This window comes from Oncorhynchus nerka, linkage group LG23 (genome assembly GCF_034236695.1).
Source record: "Oncorhynchus nerka isolate Pitt River linkage group LG23, Oner_Uvic_2.0, whole genome shotgun sequence".
NCBI lineage: Eukaryota > Metazoa > Chordata > Actinopteri > Salmoniformes > Salmonidae > Oncorhynchus > Oncorhynchus nerka.
In genome coordinates, this window is record NC_088418.1 from 10,873,697 (window position 1) to 10,891,379 (window position 17,683).

The following is a 17,683-nucleotide window of genomic DNA, read 5'->3' on the forward strand; positions in this document are numbered from 1 at the left end:
GTTTCACCGTCTCCACCCGGATCGCCCTGCGTCCCGTCCTCTGGGTCGTCCCCGAGGCCGGTGTCGGCCCGCTGCTGGAGCCACGCATCAAGGGGTGGAGGTACTGTCACGACTTCCGCCGAAGTTGGCCCTTCTCCTTGTTCGGGTGGTGTTCGGCGGTCGACGTCACCGGCTTTCTAGTCACCACCGATCCATGCTTCAGTTTCATTTTGTTTTGTCTGTATTACACACACCTGGTTTCAATTCCCAAATCATGTTCCTTATTTAACCCTCTGGCATACATTTATGTTCTGTCTGTGAGTGTTGGTGTCTTTAGTGGTTGTTGATTGTGCTAGTGTGTATGTATGTTCCTATTTGGAATTTTTGCTTGATTTTTTGAGTAAACTCCGTTGTGTTGCTCAAAACCTGTTTCCTGCGCCTGACTCCGCTACATCTCTGCACCCAATCGCTGACAGTAATGTACGATATGTAAACATTATTATAGTGGCATTGTTTAAAATGACTAGTGATCCATTTATTAAAGTGGCCAGTGATTTGAGTCTCTATGTAGTGAGCAGCCTCTGCGAGTTAGTGATTGCTGTTTAGCAGTCTGATGGCCTTGAGATAGAAGCTGTTTTTCAGTCTCTCGGTCCCAGCTTTGATGCACCTGTACTGAGCTCGCCTTCTGGATGATAGCGGGATGAACAGGCAGTGGCTCGGGTGGTTGTTGTCCTTGATGATCTTTTTGGCCTTTCTGTGACATCAGGTGCTGTAGGTGTCCTGGAGGGAAGGTAGTTTGCCCCCGGTGATGCGTTGTGCAGACCGCACCTCCCTCTGGAGAGCCTTGCGTTTGAGGGCGGTGCAGTTGCCGTACCAGGCGGTGATGTAGCCTGACAGGATGCTCTCAATTGTGCATCTGTAAAAGTTTGTCAGGGTTTTAGATGACAAGCCACACTGCCGGTGTGGGTGGACCATTTCAGTTTTTCTGTGATGTGTATGCCGAGGAACTTAAACATTTCCACCTTCTCCACTACTGTCCTGTAGATGTGGATAGGGGGTTGCTCCCTCTGCTGTTTCCTGAAGTCCACGATCATCTCCTTTTTTTTTTTTACATTGAGTGAGAGGTTGTTTTCCTGACACCACACTCCGGCTGTCTCGTCGTTGTTGGTAATCAAGCCCACTACTGTTGTGTCATCTGCAAACTTGATGATTGAGTTGGAGGCGTGCATGGCCACGCAGTCATGGGTGAACAAGGAGTACAGGAGGGGACTGAGCATGCACCCTTGTGGGGCCCCAGGGTTAAGAGTCAACAAAGTGGAGATTGTTTCCTACCTTCTACACCTCGAGGCGGCCCTTCAGAAAGTCCAGGACCCAATTGCACAGGGCGGGGTTGAGACCCAGGGCCTCCAGCTTGATGATGAGCTTGGAGGGCACTATAGTGTTGAATGCTGAGCTGTAGTTGATGAACAGCATTCTTACATGGTTATTCCTCTTGTCCAGATGGGGTAGGGCAGTGTGCAGTGTGATGGCGACTGCATCGACTGTGGACCGGTTTGGGCAGTATGCAAACTGAAGTAGGTCTAGGGTGAGGTGGAGGTGATATGATCCTTGACTAGTCTTTCAAAGCACTTATTTGGCTGTTATAAGGTGTTATGAAGGCTTATAGCTGCTGAGTCTTCTCCTCCAGGCCCTTCTGTCTGTCTGCTAGAGCCTTACGAGCCTACAGATGCATGCCGATGTTATACAGGCTGGCATACGGTCGTTATAAGCTGTTATGAATGCTTATAGGAAAGTAAATGGGGACATACTTCAGGGTATTGCAGTAGGCTATTACTTTCTATAAGCCACTTGTGTGAAATGCGTGATGAATGTCACGATGACTAACCATAACCCTAGATGACTGATGGTGAGGAGATGACAGGTCTGTGATCAATGTCTAGATGACTAACCATAACCCTAGATGACTGATGGTGAGGAGATGACAGGTCTGTGATGAATGTCTAGATGACTAACCATAAGCCTAGATGACTGATGGTGAGGAGATGATAGTAGAAGCTGAAGCGATCAGTCCAATCGTTATTTATAGAACAAGGAAGTGGTAGTGTGTGTGTGTGGGTGTGTGTTGACAGGAAACGGTCCTAGACTTAGGGGGGAGTTGTGGAATTTTAATCATGTCTGAGAAGATTCCTGAAATTCTACAGCTGCCAAGTGCAAGGACAGTTAATATTACGTTGAGTTCTGTATGCTTTATGAGTGTGTTTGTGCCTCTGTGTGCATGTCTCTGTGTTTGTGTGTGTGTGGGCCTGTGTGTGTTTGTGCCTCTGTGTGCATGTCTCTGTGTTTGTGTGTGTGTGGGCCTGTGTGTGTTTGTGCCTCTGTGTGCATGTCTCTGTGTTTGTGTGTGTGTGTGTGTGTGTGTGTGTGTGTGTGTGTGTGTGTGTGTGTGCGCATGTCTCTGTGTTTGTGTGTGTGTGTGTGGGCCTATGTGTGTTTGTTGCGTCTCACTGCATCAGGATGCGTACCTTCTCCACGGCTGAGTGTCGTCCAACCAGCTGTTTCCGTAGTTCTGCGATGTGATGATTGAACCTCTTCATGTCCTTCTTAAAGTTCTCTCTGAACGTCAACAGAGGCTTCTCCACCTCGCTCTGGAGCTGAAAGAGTTAAATAACAGACGTTTAGAGGCAGACCTGTTTAGAAGGCCTATGCGTGAAGTTCTTTCCTGGTCAAGTCACATGGTTAGCAAAAACAGCTGGCCTTTCCTATAAATAGATAATAAATAATGATATATTGTGATGACAGTTGTTTTATTTTTGTCTTGTTTTTTTTATGCCTGTATCTCATATCCTCACACAGCAAATGGGTCAGTGTTCCCTACAATGTAAAACCCAATGTGTTGTCATTACTCAAAACTGTCATTACTACTGCACTTAAGATACACTCAGTGGCCCGTTTATTAGGTACACCCATCTAGTACTGGGTCGGACCCTCCTTTCCCTCCAGAACAGCCTGAATTCCTCGGGGCATTGAAACATTGCTCAATTGGTGTCAAGGGACCTAACGTGTGCCAGGAAAACATTCCCCACACCATTATACCTCTGCCACCAGCCTATACCGTTGACACCAGGCAGGATAAGGCCACGGACTCCATCCACTCCTCAGTTGTCCAGTGTTGGTGATCACATGCCCACTGGAGCCACTTCTTCTTGTTTTTAGCTGATAGGAGTGGAACCCGGTCGTCTGCTGCAGTAGCCAATCCGTGACAAGGACCGACGAGTTGTGCGTTACGAGATGCCGTTCTGCACACCACTGTTGTACTGCGCCGTTATTCGCCTGTTTGTGGCCCGCATGGACTCTTGCCATTCTCCTTCGACCTCTCATCAACGAGCTGTTTTCGCTCACAGGACCTCAGCTGACTGGATGTTTTTTGTTTGTTGCTCCATTCTCGGTAAATCCTAGACACTGTCGTGCGCTAAAAGCCCAGGGGACTGGCCATTTCTGAGGTACTGGAACCGGTGGGTCTGGCACTGACGATCATACCACGCTCAAAGTTGCTTAGGTCACTCGATTTCTCCACTCTAACATTCAGTGTAACAGTAACTGAATGCCTCGATGCCTGTCTGCCTGCTTTATATAGCAAGCCACGTGACTCACTGTCTGTCGGAGTGGGTGGTGTACCTAATCAACTGAGTAGAGTTACTTAAAGGGATTTTGTTGTCATAATTCAAACCAATACTGTCACTGTGATCCTGTAGGAGGTCCAAATTTGAGTTGCATCTGTTTGATGTTTTGGTATTTGTTAGTGACATAGACATGGTTGTTAAATTCATTCAATTTCAGTCCTGTGGCCTTCATCAAGTTGAGTTCAACCAGGAGCTTCAGTGTCACGCCCTGACCGGAGAGAGCTTTTTATGTCTCTATTTTGGTTTGGTCAGGGTGTGATTTGGGTGGGCATTCTATGTCCTTTTTCTATGTTTTTGTATTTCTTTCTTTTGGCCGGGTATGGTTCTCAATCAGGGACAGCTGACTATCGTTGTCTCTGATTGGGAACCATACTTAGGTAGCCTGGTTGTCTCTGATTGGGAACCATACTTAGGTAGCCTGGTTGTCTCTGATTGGGAACCATACTTAGGTAGCCTGGTTGTCTCTGATTGGGAACCATACTTAGGTAGTCTGGTTGTCTCTGATTGGGAACCATACTTAGGTAGCCTGGTTGTCTCTGATTGGGAACCATACTTAGGTAGTTTTTTCCCACAGGGGTTTTGTGGGTAGTTATTTTCTGTTTAGTGTTTGCACCTTATGGGACTGTTTCGGTTTAATTTATTCTCTTGTTAATTTGTATTAGTGTTCAGTTCAATAAACAAACATGAACACTTACCACGCTGCGCTTTGGTACGACTACTCTTCCTCATCCGATGACGAAAGCCGTTACCATTCTGGCCACTTTGTTAAGGTAAAACTAGACCCTCAAAATAAGGCCTTATGATATATGTAATATATTGTCATATAGAGTTAGGCACACTGGGAAATATGCAAATTAAGCTTTGTGTTAAAACAACAACCCCAAAGGGAGTTTTACCGTAAAACTACAGGTATCATTTCCTGACACTGAGAAAGTTTAAACCCGTCAGAACTAAGCAAAGGATGAATTTAACACTGAAAAGTGTGGACACGTATAGACACTGGAACAGTGTTAAATGTAACACTCCATGTTGATTCAATATTGTAGAATTTGCTGTGTAATGATAGCTATTGCAAAAAAAAAAAAATCCCATTAGATGTGTATACAAGAGATGTCAATGATTTCTAGTAAGAAAGTTGTCTCCTCTCTAAAATATAAAAGCAGGTCAATGTAGAGTTTGATTAGTGAGCTGCTTTGATTCTACTGAAGAGTGTCGGGCTGAGGACCAGGAGATTATTAAGGGGAGAGTGAAAAACAGTCTATATGAATGATATGGGCAAATCAATTAATTAAGACAGTATGAAATTAATGAAAGTACATTCTTGCAGTTACAAGAGGAAATATTGCTAAATTACTCCAGAAACCTGATTGAACTGGATTGAATAGGACACTAGGTATTTTAGGTTAAAAAAAAGGTATAGGGAAGGGATAGAGGTCCATGAAGAATGTGTTCAAATCATTTAATCTCACCTAGATATTATCAAATTTCAATCAAATGTATGTATAAAGCCCTTCATACACCAGCTGATGTCACAAAGTGCTGTACAGAAACCCAGCCTAAATATTAGACGGGTGTTCCAATATTTGGGGCATAAAATCATCGAAGCTCTGCAGATTAAGTTGTGAGGGTACAGAATCAATAGACCATTTATTTTGGTTTCTGGTCTCAGGTTCAGGAATGGCTGAAAATGCATAATCTAAAATTGACCCTAGAAATAGTACTTTTAGGTGATCTGGAGAGACCAGGTCAGTCAATAACTAATATACTAATACTCTTGGTAAAAGTACTTATCTTCAACTCGCAATCTGTGGATTCTATTTGAGTAGATAGATTGAAATTGTACGTTAAACATCACAGCATAGTTGAAAGATATGTGTTGCATAGAAACACGAAGTGGGTGGCCAGCAGAGATAGATGGGATGGGCTGAGGGAAGCTGAGGGTTGGGATGGGATGGGCTGAGGGAAGCTGAGGGTTGGGATGGGATGGGCTGAGGGAAGCTGAGGGTTGGGATGGGATGGGCTGAGGGAAGCTGAGGGTTGGGATGGGATGCGCTGAGGGAAGCTGAGGGTTGGGATGGGATGGGCTGAGGGAAGCTGAGGGTTGGGATGGGATGGGCTGAGGGAAGCTGAGGGTTGGGATGGGATGCGCTGAGGGAAGCTGAGGGTTGGGATGGGATGGGCTGAGGGAAGCTGAGGGTTGGGATGGGATGGGCTGAGGGAAGCTGAGGGTTGGGATGGGATGGGCTGAGGGAAGCTGAGGGTTGGGATGGGATGGGCTGAGGGAAGCTGAGGGTTGGGATGGGCTGAGGGAAGCTGAGGGTTGGGATGGGATGCGCTGAGGGAAGCTGAGGGTTGGGATGGGATGGGCTGAGGGAAGCTGAGGGTTGGTATGGGATGGGCTGAGGGAAGCTGAGGGTTGGGATGGGATGGGCTGAGGGAAGCTGAGGGTTGGTATGGGATGGGCTGAGGGAAGCTGAGGGTTGGGATGGGATGGGCTGAGGGAAGCTGAGGGTTGGGATGGGCTGAGGGAAGCTGAGGGTTGGGATGGGATGGGCTGAGGGAAGCTGAGGGTTGGGATGGGATGGGCTGAGGGAAGCTGAGGGTTGGGATGGGCTGAGGGAAGCTGAGGGTTGGGCTGGGATGGGCTGAGGGAAGCTGAGGGTTGGTATGTGGAATTGGAGAAAAGTGGGAGTGGAGTTGCTGTGTGTGAGAGAGAGAGAATGATAGTCAAAGATACAAGTTTTTAATAATTATATATATTTTTTAAAGTCAAAATAAAACATAATAAAAAGTACATTGGAATGACACTAAGTGGCAGTGTTTTTACAACTGAAGCCGGTTTGCCTGAGGCTGATGCCGTGCAGGTGTTTGTACACATGCATATACACACACTCTCATTCAAATAAACACATACAAGAACACACACATACATGTAATATTGCCAGACATGCACACAAACATATACCGTTGGCATTGCTGCTATGACTTTAGTTGTCCTTGATGTCCTTTGTTTTAACTGTATTTTTTAATTTTTTTATTTGCATTGTTGTTTGCTGTTTTCTTCTGTCTTTTCCTGTTGTCTCTTTAGTTACTTCTCTTGGTTGTTGGTGCACTGGGGGGTTCTTGGAGGAATGGAATTAATTGTATTTTTTATTTTTCTTCCTGGGGGGCTGTGGGAGGGGTCTCGAATGATTGAGTGACAGCTATTGGGGAACTGTGGGGAACTGTGGGTGGGTGGGGGGGGCCTTGGAGGGTTTGGTTTCACGTTTTTTGCCCTGGTGGTAGATCGGTCAACATGCCCTTGAGCAGGGATGCTTCTGTGTGTTGCTCTGAATGGGAATCTGTTGGATTACTGGCATGATGTAGTTGTTGAGTGGCTTCACTGCTGGTATACTGTATGATTCGAATATTCAATAAATACATTTATTTATTTTTTTTAATTTTAAGGTGGAAATCACAAATACAACAATAAGTTGTTTGGAAGGAATTGGTGACAGTTGCTAACCACAAGCATTGGAAGTGGGGAATAAACGCTTTCAGACTGGGAAGTGGGGAATAAACGCTTTCAGACTGGGAAGTGGGGAATAAACGCTTTCAGACTGGGAAGTGGGGAATAAACGCTTTCAGACTGGGAAGTGGGGAATAAACGCTTTCAGACTGGGAAGTGGGGAATAAACGCTTTCAGACTGGGAAGTGGGGAATAAACGCTTTCAGACTGGGAAGTGGGGAATAAAAGCTTTCAGACTGGGAAGTGGGGAATAAACGCTTTCAGACTGGGAAGTTTGGAATAAACGCTTCCAGACTGGGAAGTGGGGAATAAACGCTTTCAGACTGGCAAAATAGGTTTTGAACAGTCATCCAACTCAGAGTTCTAAATCTTTCTCTTTCTTTGATGACAAAATTAGCCAAAGAAGGACCGCCGCACACAACAAACTGAGTCCAAAAATGTCTTATCTGCTGCTGCATAAATGATAGAATATGCCAGAGAGATATAGTCAGCCATATCAGCTATGTTTTTTTATTTTAAAAGGCAGTAAATGAGGCTGAATGAATTATTTCGCTGCCAGACAAGGCTCTGCTGATAGCCAGGTGTAGCAGTGGTAAGGGTTGACTCCATGGTGCTGAAAAGAAAGCTCTGCTGATAGCCAGGTGTAGCAGTGGTAAGGTTTGACTCCATGGTGCTGAAAAGAAAGCTCTGCTGATAGCCAGGTGTAGCAGTGGTAAGGGTTGACTCCATGGTGCTTAAAAGAAAGCTCTGCTGATAGCCAGGTGTAGCAGTGGTAAGGGTTGACTCCATGGTTCTGAAAAGAAAGCTCTGCTGATAGCCAGGTGTAACAGTGGTAAGGGTTGACTCCATGGTTCTGAAAAGAAAGCTCTGCTGATAGCCAGGTGTAACAGTGGTAAGGAATCACTCCATGGTGCTGAAAAGAAAGCTCTGCTGATAGCCAGGTGTAGCAGTGGTAAGGGTTGACTCCATGGTGCTGAAAAGAAAGCTCTGCTGATAGCCAGGTGTAGTGGTGGTAAGGGTTGACTCCATGGTGCTGAAAAGAAAGCTCTGCTGTTGGGACAGCTTTATGTCGGCCCTAACAGTTTGTGGGCACCACTTGTCACCATTATAGTGCAGTTCATGTATTGTTTAGTGTTGTGTAGTGTATGTATCTAACATTGTTTTGCCCCACCAAGATGTACATGCTAAAATCCCCACTGATCATAAGGTTTTTCTTTGAGGGCCTAGTTATGCCCTAACACAATGGTGTTGGGAAACTCCTGGTTTACAGTGATGTTACGTGTGATACTGGCGCTCCAAGGTATGCGCCGAAATCACCAAGCAGCTAACTTGGTGGCAGTGTGCCGATGCGTGTATCACTTCATCAGAAGCACGTCATCAATGACATCCGAAGCATCGTTTGATAACGTGCTTTTTCAAACCGTCTGTTGCAAAATGCCCAGATCCCAATGAGTTCGCTGTGGTTACGGTGCTTTCTTCGATGAAGCTGCTTTCAAACACCGACCTCTAATGGATACCGTAGATGCCGTGGATAGATTTAGTTAGGGTTTTGTAATTACACCTGACCGGTAGCTTAGCAGGTAAAGTAGGAAACATTGGAACATGAAGGTGTGAGGTTGAATCCTGTTGAAGGTGCACTATTTTGCCAAAATAGTTAACTTATAATGCCAAAATAGTTAACTTATAATGCCAAAATAGTTCACTTATAATGCCAAAATAGTTCACAAAAGGGAAAACATGATGTAATGTGATATTCCAACTGATTGTACGGAGCTAAAGCCAACGACTTAGCGCTGCGCCATGAAGATTTGATTAGGAAGACACATTTCAGTTGAATACATTCAGTTGGACAACTGACTGCGTATCCCCCTTTCCCTTTCCCTAAATCAGTAGAGGGGGGAAAAAAAGAGTGTATCTGATAATTACACAATGCTATCTATTACTGACCAGCAGATGTCACTAATGTATATTGTGAACGAATAAAGAAGCTCGGAGTAATTAATCTATTTTCAAGACAATTGATTGGAAAGCCTCAATGCTTCAGGAAGCTTAGTTTCCCCCATCACTACTGGTTTACAGGCCACGTCAGGCCTGCAAATCACATTATGCTGGTTTGCAACGTGATGTGTAATTCCTATTGGAAGACAGACGGAGTTAGGATATCCAACAAGTGGAATTGTTGATCAGCCGCAACATGCATTCAGATTGACTGCCAGGGCAGGGAAGACTGAATACTGAGACAACTTCAAACATCTAAACTGGAACAAACATCTCAGTAACGAGTGCAATACATCCAATTACTAACAGATTGGATTAGTTTATTAAGAAAACTGAATGTTATTTATCTTTGTTTAGCATCAAATGTATCAGCCAATCAATGCACATGCAATAACACAGCTACTGTTTCACAGTAAAAGCACTGGTGGAAAAAGGACCCAATTGTTATACTTTAGTAAAAGTAAAGATATCTTAATAGAAAATTACTCAAGTAAAAGTGAAAGTCAGCCAGTAAAATACTACTTGAGTAAAAGTCAAAAAGTATTTGGTTTTAAATATACTTAAGTATCAAATGTAAATGTAATTGCTCAAATATATTTAAGTATCAAATGTAAATGTAATTGCTCAAATATACTTAAGTATTGAAAATAAAAGTAAACGTATAAACCACCCTATATTAAAAAACATTTTCTTGTTTTTTTATTGACGGATAACCAGGGGCAACACTCCAACACAGACATCATTACAAACAAAGCATGTGTGTTTAGTGAGTCTGCCAGATCAGAGGCAGTAGGGATGATCAGGGATGTTCGTTTGATACGTGTGTGAATTGAACCATTTCCTGGCATGCTAGCCATTCAAAACTTAACAAATACTCTTGAGTGTCAGGAAGATCTATGGATGAAAAAGTACAAAAGTGTCTTTAGGAATGTAGTGAAGTAAAAGTAGTCAAAAATATAAATAGTCCAATTAAGTACAGATACCTCCAAAAACGACATAAGTACTACTTTCAAGGATTTTTTACTTAGGTACTTTACACCACTGAATAAAATAAACAATTCTGAAAATCTCCCTGCAATAGAGCATGCCGGGAAATATTATATGGTTCTATGTAGAACTCTTCCAAAGAATCATTCTTGCCTTCCAAAGAATCATCAAAGAACCCTTTCTTCGTACAACGATTCTTAGAATGTTAAAGGTTCTAGGTAGAATCCTTTGCCTTACAAACTGATGAAAACAGTTCTTGGTAGAACCCTATCCCTCTGCAATTAACCCTTTTGGAAGCATTTTTCCTAAGAGTGTAAACAACAGATTAAATGTAAAGAATACAGTCCAGTGTGTTACATTTGAGTAAAATGTAACATAATGTGTTCTACCTTAGAGGAGAACTTGAGGTGAACCTCGGCCTCGTCAGCCAGACTCTTCTTTAGCTGAGCCCAGGCTTCCCCAAGAGTACTGAGGAGAGAGATGAGAAACGACACTATCAATATATGACACCGAAGAGTACTGAGGACAGAGACAACACACCACGTTAGTCCACAGAAACAACACACCACGTTAGACCACAGAGACAACACACCACGTTAGACCACAGAGACAACACACCACGTTAGTCCACAGAAACAACACATCACGTTAGACCACAGAGACAACACACCACGTTAGACCACAGAGACAACACACCACGTTAGACCACAGAGACAACACACCACGTTAGACCACAGAGACAACACACCACGTTAGACCACAGAGACAACACACCACGTTAGACCACAGAGACAACACACCACGTTAGACCACAGAGACAACACAAAACGTTAGACCACAGAGACAACACACCACGTTAGACCACAGAGACAACACACCACGTTAGTCCACAGAGACAACACACCACGTTAGACCACAGAGACAACACACCACGTTAGTCCACAGAGACAACACACCACGTTAGACCACAGAGACAACACACCAGATTAGACCACAGAGACAACACACCACGTTAGACCACAGAGACAACACACCATGTTAGACCAGAGACAACACACCATGTTAGACCAGAGACAACACACCACGTAAGACCACAGAGACAACACACCACGTTAGACCACAGAGACAACACACCATGTTAGACCACAGAGACAACACACCACGTTAGTCCACAGAGACAACACACCACGTTAGTCCACAGAGACAACACACCACGTTAGACCAGAGAGACAACACACCACGTTAGACCACAGAGACAACACACCACGTTAGACCACAGAGACAACACACCAGATTAGACCACAGAGACAACACACCAAGTTAGACCACAGAGACAACACACCAGATTAGACCACAGTGACAACACACCATGTTAGACCACAGTGACAACACACCGTGTTAGATCACAGAGACAACACACCACAGAGACAACACACCAAGTTAGACCACAGAGACAACACACCATGTTAGACCACAGAGACAACACACCAGATTAGACCACAGAGACAACACACCACGTTAGACCACAGAGACAACACACCATGTTAGACCAGAGACAACACACCATGTTAGACCAGAGACAACACACCACGTAAGACCACAGAGACAACACACCACGTTAGACCACAGAGACAACACACCATGTTAGACCACAGAGACAACACACCACGTTAGTCCACAGAGACAACACACCACATTAGTCCACAGAGACAACACACCACGTTAGACCACATAGACAACACACCAGATTAGACCACAGAGACAACACACCAAGTTAGACCACAGAGACAACACACCAGATTAGACCACAGTGACAACACACCATGTTAGACCACAGTGACAACACACCGTGTTAGATCACAGAGACAACACACCACAGAGACAACACACCAAGTTAGACCACAGAGACAACACACCATGTTAGACCACAGAGACAACACACCAGATTAGACCACAGAGACAACACACCACGTTAGACCACAGAGACAACACACCATGTTAGACCAGAGAGACAACACACCACGTTAGACCACAGAGACAACACACCATGTTAGTCCACAGAGACAACACACCGCATTAGATCAGAGAGACAACACACCACGTTAGACCACAGAGACAACACACCACGTTAGACCACAGAGACGACACACCACGTTAGACCACAGAGACAACACACCACGTTAGACCACAGAGACAACATACCACGTTAGACCACAGAGACAACACACCACGTTAGACCACAGAGACAACACACCATGTTAGACAAGTCAGGGTGGATCCTGCCAAACAGAGAGAAAGAGATGAGGTTCTGCTCAGAGTGATTGACATTTAAAGGCGATGTTCCCACTTTAGCGGAGGTTGCGTTCGCGGTAAACGGGGCACATGTCGGCTCAATGGGAAATGACCTTGACATTTCTTACGGCGGAATCTGTAACGCTTCAGCTTTACAGACTGAATAGAGCCTTAAAAGTTCATTGACAGTTTATGACCCAGAAGGCAGCCCATCTCACAGCTGTGCCTGGTCCTCGGCAAGTTCACCGGCTGGTTAGGAGGATGTAAACATTGAGGATATGAGATAAAAACCGAGACGTTTTATGGTTTCCCATTACTTTAGAACATTCTGCAAGTCAACTGTTTTCATAGCCGAGTTCTGTGACATAATGCAGTGTTGGAAAATGACATCTTTAATGAACTTTTACAAATGAATGTTGTGACAACTTATATGCAGTCAATCATCATATCTACAGTAGAATAACTAAGGTGAGTGGACACCAACATTAACAATGATCAAAGCAGAAGGTAAAAATGCATTGTTAAAAACTCTCTATATCCTCGCAGAAAATTAAAGCAAGCCATGGTACATCAGTGAACGAGACGCCAGGCTAGCCTTGAGTACTAGGTAACCTCTTCTCCTCTACTCAGGCAAAAAGAAAGTTTAGCTTAAAAAATATATATATATTATTGCAGCGCCTCTCCTCTTTCTAAATATCTAATTGAACTGTAATATAAGAATATAAACATGTACAGTATCTATGAATAATGTGTAAATAGTATTTTTGATGTCTCTTGGTGACTTACCTATATACAGTATAACTCTTGTCCTGTATTTTAATGTTTAATTTAATGTAATATCTTATGTTGTTCTTGTCTATAACTGTTCTATGCTTTCATGTATTTCTATGTATTTCTATGTTTCATGTGGATCCCGGGGAAAGTAAAGGGCAAGGTGGATGAGCTGCTGTACATGCAGTAGCTAATGGGGATCCTAATAAAGTAAACTCCTCTGAACACACATCTTAAGTCCTTCATTCCAAACATTAGCAGAATATTTATCCAAGGGCCATGAAGGTAGGCGGCAGCAGGCCCATACAGCCATGAGGCATTACAGGCTGTGGGTATGGAACTGAGGAGGAGAGGGGCTGAGGGTCTTTAACCAGTTCACATCAAAGCGCCACTCTGAATGGAAGATGTGTGCACATTCCTACAGCATCAGGGTGCTGCTCTCTGCTCGGCCCCCTGCCACTTTGAGAGGCATCGGAGAAGAGGCAGAAGATATATCAGGAAGAGATAAAAGGTGGATCAGGAAGAGATAGAAGATCAAGAAGAGATAGTAGATCAAGAAGAGATATAAGATGGATCAAGAAGAGATATTCAGGGTAGCAGTAGCGGGCGGGGCAGCAGGTAGGGTAGAAAGCGGGATAGAAAGCAGGGTAGTGGGCAGGATAGTATGCAGGGTAGCAGAAAGAGTAGCGGGCAGGATAGCAGGCAGGGCAGCAGGTAGGGTATAAAGCAGGGTAGCAGGCAGGGCAGTAGGAGGGTAGTAGGCAGGTTAGCAGGCAGGGTAGCAGGCATGGCAGCAGGCAGGGCAGGAGGCGGGGTAGCAGGCAGGGCAGCAGGCAGGGTAGCAGGCAGGGCAGCAGGCAGGGTAGAAAGTAGGGTAGCAGGCAGGGTAGAAAGCAGGGTAGCAGGCAGGGCAGCAGGCAGGGTAGAAAGTAGGGTAGCAGGCAGGGTAGAAAGTAGGGTAGCAGGCAGGGTAGAAAGTAGGGTAGCAGGCAGGGTAGAAATCAGGGTAGCAGGCAGGGCAGCAGGCAGTGTAGAAATCAGGGTAAATATCAGGGTAGCAGGCAGGGTAGAAAGCAGGGTAGCAGGCAGGGTAGCAGGCAGGGCAGTAAGCAGGGCAGCAGGCAGTAGGCAGGGCAGCAGACAGGGTAGCAGACAGGGCAGCAGGCAGGGTAAAATAAAGGGAATCAGGCAGGGCAGAAAGCAGGGTAGCAGGCAGGGTAGAAGGCAGGGTAGCAGGTAGGGTAGAAAGCAGGGTAGCAGGCAGGGCAGCAGGCAGGGCAGCAGGTAGGGTAGAAAGCAGGGTAGCGGGCAGGATAGCAGGCAGGGTAGCAGGCAGGGCAACAGGCAGGGCAGCAGGGTAGCGGGCAGGGTAGCAGGCAGGGCAGCAGGCAGGGTAGAAAGCAGGGCAGCAGGCAGGGCAGCAGGCGGGGTAGAAGGAAGGGTAGCAGGTAGGGTACCAGGCAGGGCAGCAGGTAGGGTAGAAGGCAGGGTAGAAGGCAGGGTAGAAGGCAGGGTAGCAGGCAGGGTAGCAGGCAGGGTAGAAGGCAGGGTAGCAGGCAGGGCAGCAGGCAGGGAAGCAGATGGATTACCAGGACATGAACTCAGAGCATGCGCTGACCAACTGGAAAGAGTCTTCATTGACATTTTCAACCCAACTGAGTCCGTAATACCAACATGTTTCAAGGAGACCACCATAGTGCCTGTGCCCAAGAACACTAAGGTAACCTGCCTACGGACCTGTAGCACTCACTCACCATTATCCCAGAAACCCTAAACCCACTCCAATTTGCATTCCGCCCCAACAGATCCACAAATGAAGCAATCTCTATTGCACTCCACACTGCACTTTCCCACCTGGACAAAAGGAACACCTATGTGAGAATACTATTCATTGACTACAGCTCAGCGTTCAACACCATAGTGACCTCAAAGCTCATCACTAAGCTATGGACCCTGGGACTAAACACCTCCCTCTGCAACTGGATCCTGGACTTCCTGCCAGGAAGGGTAGGTAACAACACAGCCACTACGCTAATCCTCAACACGGGGGACCCTCAGGGGTGCGTGCTCAGTCCCCTCCTGTACTCCAACACCATCATTAAGTTTGCCGATGACACAACAGTGGTAGGCCTGATCACCGACAACAATGAGACAGCCTATAGGAGGAGGGGAGAGACCTGACCGTGTGGTACCAGGACAACATCCTCTCCCTCAAAGTGATCAAGACAAAGGAGATGATTGTGGACTGCAGGAAAAGGAGGACCGAGCACGCCCCCATTCTCATCGACGGGGCTGCAGTGGAACAGGTTGAGAGCTTCAAGTTCCTTGGTGTCCACATCACCAACAAACTAACATGGTCCAAGCACACCAAGACAGTCATGAAGAGGGCATGACAAAGCCTATTCCCCCTCAGAAAATATTTGGCATGGGTTCTAAGTTCTACAGCTGCACCATCGAGGGCATCACTGCCTGGTATGGCAACTGTTCAGCTTCCGACCGCAAGGCACTACAGAGGGCAGTACATCACCGGGGCTAAGCTTCCTGCCATCCAGGACCTCTATACTAGGTGGTGTCAGAGGAAGGCCCTAAAAATTGCCAAAGACTCCAGCCACCCTAGTCATAGACTGTTCTCTCTGCTAACGCACGGCAAGCGGTACCAGAGCTCCAAGTCTAGGTCAGATTCTACCTCCAAGCCATAAGACTCCTGAACAGCTAATCAAATGGCTACCCAGACTATTTGCATTGCCCCCCCCCCCCTCTTTTACGCTGCTGCTATTGTCTGTTTATTATCTATGCATAGTTACTTTACTGTACCTACATATTACCTCAATTACCTTGACATACCAGTGCCCCTGCACATTGACACTGTACCTGTACCCCCCTGTATATAGCCTCGCTATTGTTATTTTACTGCTGCTCTTTAATTATTTGTTACTTTTATTTTTTACTTATCTATTTTTTACTTAACACTTATTTTGTCTTAAAACTGCATTGTTGGTTAAGGGCTTGTAAGTAAGCATTTCACTGTAAGGTTGTTGTATTCGGCGCATGTGACAAATACAATTTGATTTGATTTGGTTTGATAATGACAGTATCGTGTTGTGTTGCTCTCTCTGGACATGGTGAGCGTGGGTGGTCAGAACTCACTGGCATCGTTTAGATTCTAGATGAAACATGTTCACCCCACTCTGCCATTCTATCCCAACAACACTGGTGCAGTAGTACAGTAGATGAGAGAGGTCAGATGATACAGGGCAGGAGAGTGCTGTACTGTCTGTGTTTCAGTGTTAACCCTAGGGCAGTATCATATCTCTAACACAGGAGAGTGCTGTAACTGTCTGTGTTTCAGTGTTAACCCTAGGGCAGTATCATATCTCTAACACAGGAGAGTGCTGTACTGTCTTTGTTTCAGTAGGGCAGTATCATATCTCTAACACAGGAGAGTGCTGTACTGTCTGTGTTTCAGTAGGGCAGTATCATATCTCTAACACAGGAGAGTGCTGTACTGTCTTTGTTTCAGTGGGGCAGTATCATATCTCTAACACAGGAGAGTGCTGTACTGTCTTTGTTTCAGTGGGGCAGTATCATATCTCTAACACAGGAGAGTGCTGTACTGTCTTTGTTTCAGTAGGGCAGTATCATATCTCTAACGCAGGAGAGTGCTGTACTGTCTTTGTTTCAGTGGGGCAGTATCATATTACACTATTCCTCTCTTCTCTCTTCTCCATTCTCACCCCCTTAGAAACCTACGCTGAAGAAAAATATGAAGGGAACATGCAACAATGTCATATAAAGTTCATGTAAATAAATCAGTCAATTTAAATAAATTCATTAGACCCTAATCTACGGATTTCACATGACTGGGAATACAGAGATGCATCTGTTGGTCACAGATACCTTAAAGAAAAGCAGTCAGTATCTGGTGTGACCACCTTCTGCCTCATGCATCACCTTCTCATAAAGTTGATCAGGCTGTTGATTGCGGGCTGTGGGATGTTGTTCCACTCCTCTTCGATGGCTATTCAAAGTGGATGGATATAGGCGGGAGAGCACACTTCTCCAGCGTGTCGTTGGCCATCGAAAGTGAGTATTTGCCCACTGGCGTGAGTTACCACGCCGAACTGCAGTCAAGATCCTGTTGAGGACGCCGAGCACACAGATGAGCTTCCCTGACACGGTTTCTGACAGTTTGTGCAGAAATTGTTTGGTTGTGCGAAACCCACGGTTTCATCACCTGTTCGGTCGACTGGTGTCAGACGATCCCGCAGGTGAAGAAGCCAGATGTGGAGGTCCTGGGCTGGCGTGGTTACATGTGGTCTGAGGTGAAGAAGCCAGATGTGGAGGTCCTGGGCTGGCGTGGTTACACATGGTCTGAGGTGAAGAAGCCAGATGTGGAGGTCCTGGGCTGGCGTGGTTACACATGGTCTGAGGTGAAGAAGCCAGATGTGGAGGTCCTGGGCTGGCGTGG

The 17,683-nt window shown here is 45.6% G+C and overlaps 1 protein-coding gene across 1 annotated transcript in view; it reads right to left on the reverse strand.

Moving 5' to 3' along the window:
- LOC115106308 (growth arrest-specific protein 7-like) overlaps positions 1-17,683 on the reverse strand; it is a 135,589-nt gene that overhangs the window by 19,598 nt on the left and 98,308 nt on the right. The window contains exons 9-10 of the mRNA XM_029628905.2: positions 10,542-10,620; positions 2,502-2,630 (exon numbers count right to left, since the gene is read on the reverse strand). Of these exons, the coding sequence (XP_029484765.1) occupies positions 2,502-2,630; positions 10,542-10,620 (208 nt within the window). The remainder of the gene's footprint in view (positions 1-2,501; positions 2,631-10,541; positions 10,621-17,683) is intronic.